This window comes from Rhinopithecus bieti, unplaced genomic scaffold (assembly GCF_001698545.2).
Source record: "Rhinopithecus bieti isolate Rb0 unplaced genomic scaffold, ASM169854v2 scaffold_1618, whole genome shotgun sequence".
In the NCBI taxonomy this organism is placed as follows: domain Eukaryota; kingdom Metazoa; phylum Chordata; class Mammalia; order Primates; family Cercopithecidae; genus Rhinopithecus; species Rhinopithecus bieti.
In genome coordinates this window covers 315,241-328,200 of record NW_016803937.1, presented here as the reverse complement: position 1 = coordinate 328,200, position 12,960 = coordinate 315,241, and the positions used below count along the sequence as shown (strand labels likewise).

Below are 12,960 nucleotides of genomic sequence, written 5' to 3'. Positions count from 1 at the left end.
AGGGCAGGAGGGAGGGAGTGGTGGAGGGAGGGAAGGATGAAGGGAGGGGGGGCAGGGTGGGAGGGGGTGGCGGAGGGAGGCAGGGCAGGAAGAAGCAGAGGAGACAGGGTGGGAGGGAGGGAGGGAGGGAGTAGAGGAGGGAGGGCAGAAGGGAAGGAGGGCAGGAAGGAGTGGAGGAGCCAGGGCAGGAGGGAGGGAGTGGTGGAGGGAGGGAAGGATGAAGGGAGGGGGGGCAGGGTGGGAGGGGGTGGCGGAGGGAGGCAGGGCAGGAAGAAGCAGAGGAGACAGGGTGGGAGGGAGGGAGGGAGGGAGTAGAGGAGGGAGGGCAGAAGGGAAGGAGGGCAGGAAGGAGTGGAGGAGCCAGGGCAGGAGGGAGGGAGGGAGTGAGGGAGGGTGGCAGCAGAGGTGAGTGTGATGTGGGGTCCCCTTGGGGAGGGACTGAGGGGGATCAGGGTCTGGCCCTGGGCGTGCCCTGTAACGACCATGGCATTTGGAGTTTGACAGATCTCGGTTTGAGCCCTGGCTCCAACTCTCCACCACCTGGGGGGAACCCAGAGCCTCAGTTTCCCCACCTGTTAATCAGGAACATGGCAGTGCCTATGCTACACCTTGACAGGTGTCAACAGGGCTGTGAGAGATCTGCATGAAGCAATTCCTCCTTCGCTAAGGGACATTTCAAATCCCTGCGCGATGCCCCCGTGAATCGAGAACGTGCCTCACCTCCCTGCAGTCCCCGCGACCTGGGAGGCTGAGGTGGAAGAGTCCCCTGAGCCCGGGAGTGAGGTCCGTTCTTTCCACGTGTCCCTTCATGCTGTCTCCCCAACAGCCTGAAGATGATTCCATTTTGCAGATGCAGAAACCGAGGCACAGAGGAACTGGCCTAGCCCAGGGGCCAACAGCTGCTAAGTGGCAGGGTCGGGCTCAAGCCAGGGAGTGTCTGATCTGGTCTGTCCTCTGGACCCCCGAGGGGAGGCCTGGCCCAGCAGAGACGGAGCCCACAGCAGGGCGGGCAGTGCTCAGGTGGGCCCAAAGGTCCGGCCAGACTGGCAGCTCCCAATTAAGCTCCATGGAACCCAGACCCCAACACGTGCTCAGCAGAGAGGGTCATGGGGTCAGATACATTTGGGGAACCTTTCCTCAGCTCCTGCTAGAGATGTGCGGCTGTCTTGGGGAAGTGGAGACCCGCAGAGATGGCAGTCTGACTCCATGGCACTTCCGTGCCCGTCCCATTTGCCTGTGTGTGGGAATCACTCTCCCATGGGAATCACTGGCTTCATTCATCCATTCATTCATTCATTCATTAGTTCAGAGACAGGGTCTTGCTCTGTCGCCCAGGCTGGAGTGCAGTGGCATGATCGCAGCTCACTGCAGTCTCGACCTCCTGGGTTCAAGCGATCTTCCCACCTCAGCCTCCCAGGTAGCTGGGACCATGGGTGCATACAGTGCCCAGCTAACTTTTAAATTTTTTGTAAAGATGGGGTCTAGCTGTGTTGCCCAGGCTGTTTTTGAACTCCTGGCCTCAAGCAATCCCCGCTCCTCAGACTGGCATCTATAAAAATGCAGGCTCTGATTCAGTAGGTTTCAGCCGGGCTGAGAGCCTGCATAGCTGACAAGCCCCGCATGCTGCCACCCTGGTCCACGGTTGATCTGGGTGTGACCATCTGACCTGCTTTCACCTGACACGTCTTCATCCACCTGCCTACATGGCCACATAAGACCCTTCCCGCCTGTCCACGCCTCCCGCCCTCACCTCTGCTCTCTCCACCCCACGTATTCTGTTCCAGTCGCACTGACCCCTCTGCTGCTCCTCAAGCACAGTGGGCGCCCCACGCCTCATGCGGCCTCCGCACCTGGCACCCCACGCCTCAGGGGGCCTCTGCACCGGCGCCCCGCACCTCGGGCCCTCTCCGCACCCGGCGCTCCGCGCCTCAGGGCCTCTGCACGTGCAGTTCCTGCTGTCTGGAAAGCCCTGGGCTGGCTCCGCACCCAGCTCCGCCCTCATCCTCAGTCCTCACCAACATGCCTCCAGGCAAGAGACTTTCGGAATATTTCTCCACCACGTACAGCTGCAGATTTGACAGTGGCTGTGGACCGAATGCCTTCCCACCCCAGGATGCTGGCTCCAGGAGGGACCTGCTGCATGTCCTGGGCCCTGTCCCTGAGCCTCGCCCCACGCTGGCACATCATCAGTGCCCAGAAATCACCTGTGCAGTGAGCTAGCGGCAACCAGAGCCGAACCGGACAGCTCTGTCCTGCACTGGATTCAGTGGTGGACTAATCCTCCAGTCTGGGAACCAGTTTTCAGGCCTTAACTGGTAGGAATCAACCCTGACTAGTCAACTAGTCAGCAGTGCTCCCCTAGGGCACCACAGGTCCTAGGCTGGCCAAGATCGACGCCTGACACTTCTTCACCCACCTGTCTATCCGGCCACATCAGCCCCTTCCCGCCTGTCCACACTGGCAAGGAATGGGATTAGGGGCCTTCTAAGGAGGCCTCCGAAGCAAAGGGGATGGGTTTGCCATTACCTTCAGGAAGGGAATGACAAACGGCCGCAGAGGGAAGTTGGTGGCCTCCTGAAGCTTGGAATGAAACTCCTCGATCGTCAGCGTCGAGTTCTGCAGGGGAGAAAACCCACCTCACACCGGCACCGCTCGGCATATGAGCCAGCGCCAGCCCGCCCACGCCTGAGGAGGTGGCTCCAGGTTGGAAGCAGGCAGGCAGCCCAGGAGCTGGGCACGGCCTGGGAGGGTGCAGGCGGCATCATGGGAGCGGGTCCACGCCCAGTCGTCAGCATGGAGCCCACGTGCGGGCTCCATGCCGTGGCTGCATCCTCATTCAACGGAGGGAATACGCACGTCCCAAGGCCCTGGCTGCCCCTGCCCGACTCACCACCAGGCCCAGCACCAGCGTGCGCACGCGCTCCCCAATCTCTGGGGAGATGTCGCTGCCAAACTGCTGCAGGGCGGTGAGGAAGCGCTTGAGCTTGCTGAGTTGCCGGGCCCCACAGGCTGGGGGCAGGTGCTGTGTGGACAGGGAGGCCGTGGACGAGGTGGCCGGGCCATTGCTGAAGCCGTTGGGTGTGGACGGTGCGCCGCTGATGGCTGTCGGCGAGTGGCTGCTGCCGTTCATCACTGCAGGAGGGAAGCAGGTGTGAGGGCGAGGGACATGAGACATGAGGACACGAAGGTGACGGTGACAACACGGCCCAGACGGCGACAGTGAGGGCAGCAGCGACCAAGGTGACAATGTCAACAGCAACGGCGACAATAGTGGGACACAAGGACAGCAGTGCTGAGGATGACAGCAGGAGCCCTGGGCCCGCCCAGGGCAGCTGAGCCGGACCTTTGTGTGCTGACCATCTGTCCTTCCAGCCCTGCTCTGAGAGGTCACACACACCCCCTTACAGACGTGGAAATGGATACACAGGGAGGTGAAGCCTCTTTGCCCCAGGTCCCCAGCGGGTAAGGGCTGGGATGGCATCCACAATGGTGGTGGCTGTGGAGTGACTGTGTTCTGAGTGTGGCTTCCCCTGCCTGGCACCACCCTTGGGACTTGCTCTGGGGCTGAAGTCAGGCCCTTCACACCTAGGAGGGGTGTGGCCCCTACACCTGGCCTGGAAGACACCGACCCACCAGGCTGGCTCAGGTTTTCACTGCGAACAGGGAGCGAGGGGCTTTTCCACACAACGGGGGCTTGATGGCTCAGTTCCCACTTTCTGGAGGCACAGGAGACTTGGAAAATGAGAAGTCGCTGTCCCCCGAAAGACCAGCTGCTGTCACCTCTGGCATGACGTTCCCAAGCAACACCCCACACCCAGTCAGGCACCTCTCAGCCCCGAGCAATGTCCCCAAAACAAGTGTCTCCCAGCCCTGAGCAATGTCCTCACACAGATGCCTCCCAGCCCCGAGCAATGTCCCCAAAACAAGCGTCTCCCAGCCCCGAGCAATGCCCCACACAGGTGCCTCCCAGCCCTGAGCAATGTCCCCTGCAGGTGCCTCCCAGCCCCGAGCAATGTCCCCAAAACAAGTGTCTCCCAGCCCTGAGCAATGTCCCCTGCAGGTGCTTTCCCACCCTGAGCAATGTCCCTCCTACATGTGTCTCCCAGTCCTGAGCGATGTTCCAGACAGGTGCCTCCCAGCTGTAAGCAATGCCTTCATTTGCCCCAACACCTGGGCTAATGGGGTTCCAGGGGGCAGAGGAGCTGGGACACCCAAGGACACACTGGGTAGGTTCCTGCCTCTGGTGGCTGGACACACAGATGCATGTGCACACAGACCAGCGCATGCTGAGGACAAGCAGGTGACATAAGGAACAGCTGAGGAGTGCACTGCAGGGCTGCCTGTTGGCCACTGAGACGTGACTGCCTGGCTGGCCCTCCTATTGGGGTCAGCGTTCCAGGGGCCTGGCAGACATGGGGCTGCTATGGAAGGTCCCAGGGCTGGGCCTCACCCCTTTTCTCAGGTGACAGAGCTAAGGCCAAGCCTCTTGCAAGGAGGCCAGGGTGGCCCTCCTGTGCCCGGGACACCTGCACCCTGTGCCCTTGGCCTCAGGAGCCTGAGGGGCGACCTCCAGGCTCTGCAGATAGGTCAGAGGTCACAGGGCTCCCAAGTCCCTTGCTGATGGGAGGGGGACTAGATGCCTCTGGGAGGCCTGAAGTCCTGGCCAGCTCCTGCTGTCAGGAGGACCGAAACCCCGCACACACTCACGGCTGGCTCCCGCCTCCTGCACAAGGACACAATCCCTACACAGGGTACCAACTCCCCTGCTCCCAGAGTGAGCCCTCCATTTCCCTGCCTCCACTCACCCCCCACTACCCTTACACGCATGCACACACATGTACACACGTGCACACATGTATGCACATGCACACACACGCACACACGCACACACACATGCACACACGCACGCACGGCTATGACGTTCACGCACATCTCTCTTGCTCCACTGTGGCCCCGAGTACCTCTCCCCAGGGAGCCCACCCCTTGCCCTTGCTGAGAGTGTGGGTCTGGGGGGTGGGCAGCTCAGAGCCACCTGCTCCCTCAGGGCCAAATTCCTCCGAGGCTCTAGCCGTATGTTCACGCCTGTGGCTGAGGCCTGGCGGGGCCTGTGTGTGCCGAGGAGGAGAGGAAAACCCTTTCTCCAGGATGGAGACGCCCCTGGGCTGGGCTGGTGCAGCAGCTCCTCCTGGGAAGCCGGTAGGCACGTGCTGTTTACTTCATGTGCCGTGGATAGTGGGGGGTCTTGGTGTACCCCTCAGATCAGGCCAGCCCTGCCCATCCTAACCTGGCCCTGGGAGGTGACCCTGCTGAGTGTTGTGGACTCTGTCTGGACGGGAGGGAACATGGGACGTGGGGGCCCACATGCCGGGCCCCCTTCCTGGGCTGCGTCCCCACAGCTATGGCCCCGGCTGGGCCTGGCCTCCCTTTCTACCCGCTCCTGCAGGCCTGGGCTGGAAGGGGCCACACCCTCCCGAGGTTGACTGACCAGCCCGTACCTCCACCGAGGCCCTTCTGAGGGGTCAGACCTTCTCTAAGTGTCCCTTCAGTAACCCTTAGGTGGCCGCCATCGGCTTCCTCCACTCCACCTTCCCAGAAGCCGCCTGAGGCTCTCACCTTCCCGACCGCGGTCTAGTGGCACCTGCAAGGCGCCTCTCAGGTCAGGGAGCTGTGCTGTGGCCCGGGCTGGGCTCTGCATCTGTGCACACACAGGCTGCACGGTCATCACACACATTCCACGCGGCAGATGGGCACCGAGGCACCGAAGACACTCAGCAGGGCAGCGTGGCTCCCCGAGACCATCTCCCGTCCCCAGCAGACCCCACACACCGAGCAGCCAGCGCTGGGCACAGTGGGACGGGGTGATGCCAGCCCTGTGCTCAGGATGTTCTTGGTGGAGAGGGCGGAACAGATGTGCCCACAATGACGGCCTCCCCTGGGGCCCAGTGCTCACTCTGCTCTCGCTCCAGCCTGGGCCTCACAGATACCCACTGCAGGGTCTGCAGGAGGAGGCCAGAAGGGCGGGGGGCGCTGCAGAGGCCCTCAGACACACCAGCGTGGTAAGGACGTCCAGACAGACACAGCCCTGCCTTCAAGGGCTGGGGGAAGCTGCCCTGGTTAGGAGCGAGGACCCGGCCGCCAGGCCCAGATGTGCCCTATGACTCAGACCCGGCGCCTAGCCTCAGTTTCCTCATTTGCAAATGGCTCCCAACCCATCCTGGAGTTCCAAGTGGGGCTCCAGGGATCAAGGGACAACGTGGCAGTGACCTCCTTTGTACCGTGTGTCCCCAGCTGGAGTCGCTCAGGCCAGACCTAGGCTTCCCTGGCCTCTCCTTCACTGCCCAGGTCAACCCCCCAGGTCAGTGGCTCCATCCCGACTGGTTTTATGGTTTGGGTGCTGTGTGAGGCTGTGGCAGTAAATGGCCCCCATACCTACTGGAATTCTGGAAACCGCTAACTGAAGGTCAGATATGCCACAAAACCTTGAGTGCACGCGTGGCCTCGGCCGTTCCTATGGGCTCGCTGCAAAATTGAGACACCTCTGCTGCTGGGGCTGTGAACCTCCACACAGCGTTCTGAGCGGCGCTCCCCTCGACCAGGGGCGGCCTGCGTAGTGGGTAGCCTGTCTGTGCCCCTGGCTTGAATGATCTCAGCAGTGCCTTCCTGGGCTCAGGATGGACGCATTGGCCCTCTGGAGTGCGTGGCACCGATAACGGCACAGTGTTCTGGGGCTTTCCCTCCTCCGGGGGGACAGTGGACACTGAGGCAGGATGCACTGAGCCCCTGGTCGCTCGCTCTCTGAGGTTCTGTCCAGAGGACCCCACCACACTGCTGAGTTTCCCTCTCACTGGTGAGCTCCAACTGGCCACACGGCGGACTCTGACACACACACACCCCGTCAAGACTGAAGACAGCCACTTGCGGTCACCCAGCCAGGCCAGGAGACGGCCCGTCACCATGGGAGACCTCACCACAGTGGGAGGCTGGTTTCTCCAGGACACGCAGGACTATCACCAGGACTGTGGACCTTCCAGTGGCTTCTCAGACCGCCACGGTGCACACCGGGGCCCCTGCCCACCGCCCCGGCCGGCCTGGGCCTGGCCCTCCCTTAGGTGCGCTTACCAGCCTTGCCCTGGGTGCCTGGTCCTTCCAGCGGCCTGCTCGCCCTCGCCTGCCCGCGCACTCCCTCCCGCGCTGCCGGGCAGTCTCAGCAGCTAAAGAGACGCCGAAAATAACCCCGGCACAAGTGCTTTCACTCCCGCAACAGGTGTGTTACTAAGTTAGACTGCACACGTGTCCCCAGCTGAGGTTTGGGGGCACACGCAAGCACCCCCGTGGCTCCCCCAGCATCAGAGCCTTGGTGGGGGGGTCAGATGGGACAGAGGTGCCCTAAGGCAGCCCTTCCTGTCACCCCTGCTCCTTCTGTGGTGGCTCCAGGAGCTGGGATTCACCATCTATCAGATCACACAGTGGGTGACAATAGCCACTGTCCAGGAGCTGCATGCCAGGCGCGGGTGCATGGCCAGGCCCATCACAGAATAACGGCTGTGACAAGGACAGCCCCGTGCAACAGAAACACACAGTTGTTCTGCCACCCTCATTCTTAGAGCCGGGAGTGACGCGACAGCCACACCTGGGCCATACTGCCAGGCTGGCTGGTAGTGATGGACCGGAGTCTGTCTGATGGGCTCAAGCATGGCTGCACTCACTGGCTGAGAAAAACTCTAAACACCGCCTGTTAAGAGCCCGTGCTCCCTGAACGCCTGCCATGGGCCACGCCCGTCGACGCAAATGTCTGCTGGAGACTCAAGTCTGCTGAGCGCCCAGCGTGTGCCCAGCCCCACCATCTCATGGCTCCTGGAGATCACCCTTGGCACCAGGGCCCATGATGACTTCCATTTTACAGGTGGGGAAACTGAGGCACAGGGGGGTGGCACCTGGCCAAGGTCACCCTGGCAGGAAGAGTTGCAGCTGGGACTCCAGGTAGGTGGGGTCTGCCCTAGCAGACCTGGCTGAGCTACAGGCCTGCCAGGGACAGTGTCACGCCCCTTCCCTCTGCACTCACGGTCAGTCCCACTGGCCATGTTTTGCTGCTGGGGAAGGAGAGCCCATAGAGGCTCTGCTCCTGCCTGAAGCCCTGCAGCTTGGAGCGGAGGGTCTGTGGGATGCAGGGACCCTGCGGCTCTGCCCGCCTGCGCCCTCTTCTCCCTAAGGAGGCAGAACCCACACGACAGAGGCGATGCTGAGGGTGTGGAGGCCGTGGAGGAGTGCTGACGCCCCCAGGGCAGCAGTGCTGGGCCCATGGAGGGTGCTGCGGCAAAGACCTCCGGGAAGGCCTGCGGTTTTTGTTATTTTACTTACAGAGACAGACCATAGACCATTTTAAGCAGCCATGAAAACGGCCGTGGGGCAGCGTCGCAGGCCCGTCCTCTCGATCTGTAAGCAAAATAAGAAGAACACGCTGTCAGGTGGGGCGTGGGCAGGAGACTGCCCTCAGGGGCGCCCGCAGCCGCCTTTTCCTACTTCTCAGAGCGATTTTCAGTAGGGGCGTGAGCAGGAGACTCCGCCCTCAGGGGCACCCAGGGCCGCCTCTTCCTGCTTCTCAGAGCGATTTTCTGGATGGGGCTCTGTCACCACCAGGGGCCAGGCCACTCCGCTCTCTGGGCCTCAGTTTCCTTCTCTGAGAGTGGATGATTCGAAGGACCACATTTTTGACAAGACCATTCCAGAGTCTACAAGAACCAAGGCTTCTCTCTGAGCAGGGGCGGGGCCCCTCGTTTTCAACATCCTCTTCCCAGAAGGCACCTGTGACCCCATCAGCACCATCCTCAGCGGCCTGGGCCGAAGCCGCATGTCCTAAAAGTGATCTGAGACTTGGCTTGGAGTCTCAAATAAAGCCCTGAGTCAGCCCTGGAGGAGGAAGCACCAAACAGGAAGGAAGATTTGGCTGGGCGCGGTGGCTCACACCTGTAATCCCAGCACTTTGGGAGGCTGGGGTGGGAGGAGAGCTTGAGCCCAGGAGTTCAAGACCAGCCTGGGTGATGTAGGGAGTCCCCATCTCTACTATATAAATGAAGAAAGAAAGATTGAATTTGTCCAAGCTGAAGTCAGTGGCGAAGGCCACAGGAAGAGAGGCTGGAGCTCTGTAAACAGGTAGTGAGTTCTCTGTCAAGGGGGTAATCAAGGGCAGGGTAAAGCCTTAGCCCTTTAAGCATCCTGCCAGCTTTAGAGGAGTTTGATCTGGGTCCCTGCTCCTTATATTCCTCCCCCCTCCACCCCCGCCCCCACAGCAGCACTGCAGCTTCAACTCCAAGATGAATTTGTGCCCAGGGCAGTCAGTGGGCAAGAAAAACTTCGGCCCTCAAGTCTCCGTTCAAGCTCAGTCTCCCATCAGCTTGGCTCAGAGGTCAGTCCCTGGGGAGGAGCCTCCCGGCTGGGCTCTGCGCCAAGCTTTGGCCCCTCAAGGACACCCACCAGCCAGGGGCAGGGGTGCGGCCAACCACCTGGCTTTCAGGGAATTGCGCGGATTAGGGGATGAATCTGAGGCCACCTCAGGGGCAGCCAGAGCCTCAGACGGATGCTCCTGACAGCCCGGTGGGACTGAAGCGTCGGCTTTGGAAAGAAAAAGCACCTGCTTCTATCTTTCATAACCTTCACACTCCTTAAACCAGCTGGGACCTCACCCCAGAAACCTGACACCAAGGTGGGCTGAGAGCGGAGGGGGCAGGAAGGACCCCAGCCCCAGGCATGCCGGCTGCCCTCACAACTGTTCCCAGGTCGCCGGAAGCAGAGCCTGAGGCTCCGCTGATCCCACCCCACCCCCAGCCAGGAGCATCAGGTCCCCAGACCAGCACCTTCGAAGCAGAGGCTGCTGGTGCCCGGGGAGGAGCAGGTCGGGGAGACGCACCCTTGAGGGTCTGGGGAACCAGGGTCAGCCCACGGCGTTTGTCCCTGACACTGGGGCCTGAGGTTTGTGGAGTGGGCGTTTTAGGCACTGCACCCATGGCCGGGTCTCCTGTGGTCCGTCCTGAGCATTTCCTCCCCCAGGGCTGGGGTGCGCTGCAAATTCAACACACCAGTGGTCTCCCCTCTCTACCTATGCGGGCTTGGTGTGGTCGCAAGCTGCCTGGTGGAAAGAGATGGCCGTGGTTCATACCAGACGGGAGGGCTCTTCCGGAAGAGAGGGAAGGGTGATTCCAGCCCAGCCACATCGCCGTGTGACAAGCACATGTGAGAAAAAGCCCAGCCAACCTCTCACTGGAAACTGTGGCCAGCTCCGCAGAGCCAGGACCTGCATGCTGGGCCTGCCATCCTCCAGGACCTGCAAAATCGTGAGTGTGGCATCCTGACTGTTGGAGGCAGGGCTGGCCCCCAGTACGGGCTCCATGACACGTAGAGGCCCCATGGGTGCAGGGAATAGGTGTTAGGCTGTTTGGCTCCTACTGAGTGCTGGGCACATTTCCAGCTGTACCTGCCTCTGGGCGGCACACCTGGGGGCACCCCATTGCTGGGTCACCCCATTCCCCAACCAAGTCAGGAGGCTGACTCGGAGCCAGCATCCCACAAACAGGGCCGCAAATCTGCTGACTGACCCCACAGCCAGTGCTCTTTCCAGATGCAGGGGAGATGATGGCCAAAGCCCTTGGTGGAGCAGGCCCCCAGCCTCAGGGGCAGAGCCAGGGAGGGAGCCAGGCCTGGCCCATAGCCACCTGGTCCTCTGTGGACAGTCATGACATAAAGGGATGGAGGAAGCAGCTCTTCCTGGCCTGTGGAGGACCCGGGGCCAGCGGGACAGAAGTCTCAGGCTCCTCCCACAGAGAGGGGCTTCATTTGAGTTTCAGAGCTTTCTGGCCTCTGAATGTGGAGGTGGTACATGGAGTCTCCACCCCTGCAGACACTGAGATGCACTCCTGAGCCCCTGGCCTTGAGGGGCAGGGACGCTGCCCACCCCGCCGGCCCAGCAACTGGGCCACAGAGCACCAATTCTGTCCTCAAAACCAAGCCTCAGGGTTGACTGCGATGAGAACTGGCTGCTCCCTGCCCCACAGCCCCCCAGGGCCCACCCTCAGCGGCTCTGTGCGCCAAGCATGGCCAACCCCTTGCCCAGGGCCAGCAAGATAAGGCCTGAGAGCTTCTCGAGGTCCCGCCCTTCTGGCCTCCTGTGCTGAGGCCCCCACCCTGGCCCCCGTGCTCAGCCGGGCTGCCGAGCTCCTGGGATCTGAGCCCCTCCAAGGCCAGAGCCACTCCTGCAGTCCCTCCAGGGGCCTGTCCACAGGTGACCTGCTGTGTGACCCTGGGGAAGGCCCGGACCCCGTCCGAGCTCCACATTCCCTCTGGATGAGCATCCCTGGGCCTGCCAGATGAGGCAGGAAGCCTGAGGCACAGCGGCCGGCTTTGACCCAAGGCCCACGGCTGGCCCTGGTGCGAGGCCTGTGTGGACTCACCTGGCCCCACCACAGCCCTGGGAGGACTCGCACTGCAGAAGAGGAAGCCCCCAGAGGGCAAGGACCTGGCCCAGAGCTACATAGTGGGAAGCAGGAAAGCTGGGATTTGAACCTGCCAAGCTTGGGCTCTGGGCCATGCCACATGAGCTCCTCACACTCAGGGCTCACAGCAGGTGCCCACCGGCTCTGGGCAGGAAGCTCGGAATTTCACACAAGGGGCTCCCCTGAAACATCTGGCCCTCGGCTGCCAGGTGGGGGCTACTTACGTGTGTGTGGCGTGAAGGAGGGGGGGCGTGTGGCCCCCTGGGACGCGGCAGGCGGTGGGGGCGGCATGCTGGGGGGTGTGGACCGGGGCTGTGTCTTCACCTCCGCTGGGGAGTCCGGCATCGCTGAGGCCTTAGCCTTCCTGTCCACAGGGGCTGCAACCAAAGGAGAGAGAGTGGGTGAAGCGGGCTAAGTACAGAGGCCAGTGCCCACAGCCCCACAGTTTCCCAGCCAAGGCCCCACCAAGTGGCTGTCCAGCGCTGGGGCAGCCTGCCACAGGTGCCCTGACAGGTGGCTGACGTCCCACCTGCAGGTGATCTCGGGGGCAGAACCAGGCCGGAGGATGGGCTTGGGCCAGCTCATCTCAGGTGACCAGCCACACTGGTGCTGGGGCCCTCGGTGTGTGGTGGCCCTGGGAGAGCCACACCCCACTCCAGGTTTGAGGCTTCTACAGACCAGGAGTGGGCAGTGCCCGGGGCAGCGGTGCCATGCTCCTGCCTCCATGAGCATCCCCCAGCGGGTGTTCAGACAGACCTCAGCCCTCTCCCAGGTTCTGATTCAGCAGGTCGGGCTGGGACCCAGAACCTGCATTTCCAACATGTTCCCAGGTGGGGCTGCTGCTGGTCCGGGCCCCAGAGGCCATAGTTCTGAGAGTCTCTTCCACTTTCCGATGCTAACAGGCTCCCCTGGGCTGGGGGCAGGAGGGGGGCAGTGTATGCCCAGGGAGAGCCCGGCAGGCAGGCCATCTAGGGCGGGAAAACCTCCATTTTCACCGTCTTCTGCCCCGGTGATTCATAGGAACAGCCAAGACAGAGGCGGCGTTGACTTCAGAATGGCCGAGGCCTGGCCACGCCGAGTGCAGCCACCAGCAGGCAGAGGAAGCGTTGATTTCGGGATGGCCGAGGCCTGGGCACGCTGAGTGCTGCCCACTGGCAGGTGGTAATGCCAGGACACTTGATTAATCAGAACCTGCAGCTGAACAAGATTCTCTCGTGGTCTGAGGCTCCCTGAAGTCTGAGAAGCTCTGCCCAGGGCCAGCTGCGTGTGGGGAGGGTGGGAAAGTGCTCAAGGCGCTGGTGGGCAGGACTGGTGGTCACTGAGCCCCTTTGCGCCATCCAGAGAGCAGGGCCTGCAGACAAGGCTTCCAGGTTAACTAAGGGCCTGCAGCACAGACCTGCCCGAGACACCAGGAGGCCAAGCCAGCACCCTGCCTGCAGCATTTTCTTTTCTTTTTTTTTTTTTTTTGAGACGGAGT

General features: G+C 61.9%; 1 protein-coding gene across 1 annotated transcript in view; it reads right to left on the bottom strand.

Annotated features, from left to right (window-relative positions):
* CBFA2T3 (CBFA2/RUNX1 partner transcriptional co-repressor 3) overlaps window positions 1–12,960 on the bottom strand; it is a 100,841-nt gene that overhangs the window by 14,925 nt on the left and 72,956 nt on the right. Inside the window, 4 exon segments of the mRNA XM_017859592.1 lie at window positions 2,527–2,616; window positions 2,891–3,132; window positions 8,359–8,433; window positions 11,708–11,860. Coding sequence (XP_017715081.1) covers window positions 2,527–2,616; window positions 2,891–3,132; window positions 8,359–8,433; window positions 11,708–11,860 — 560 coding nt within the window.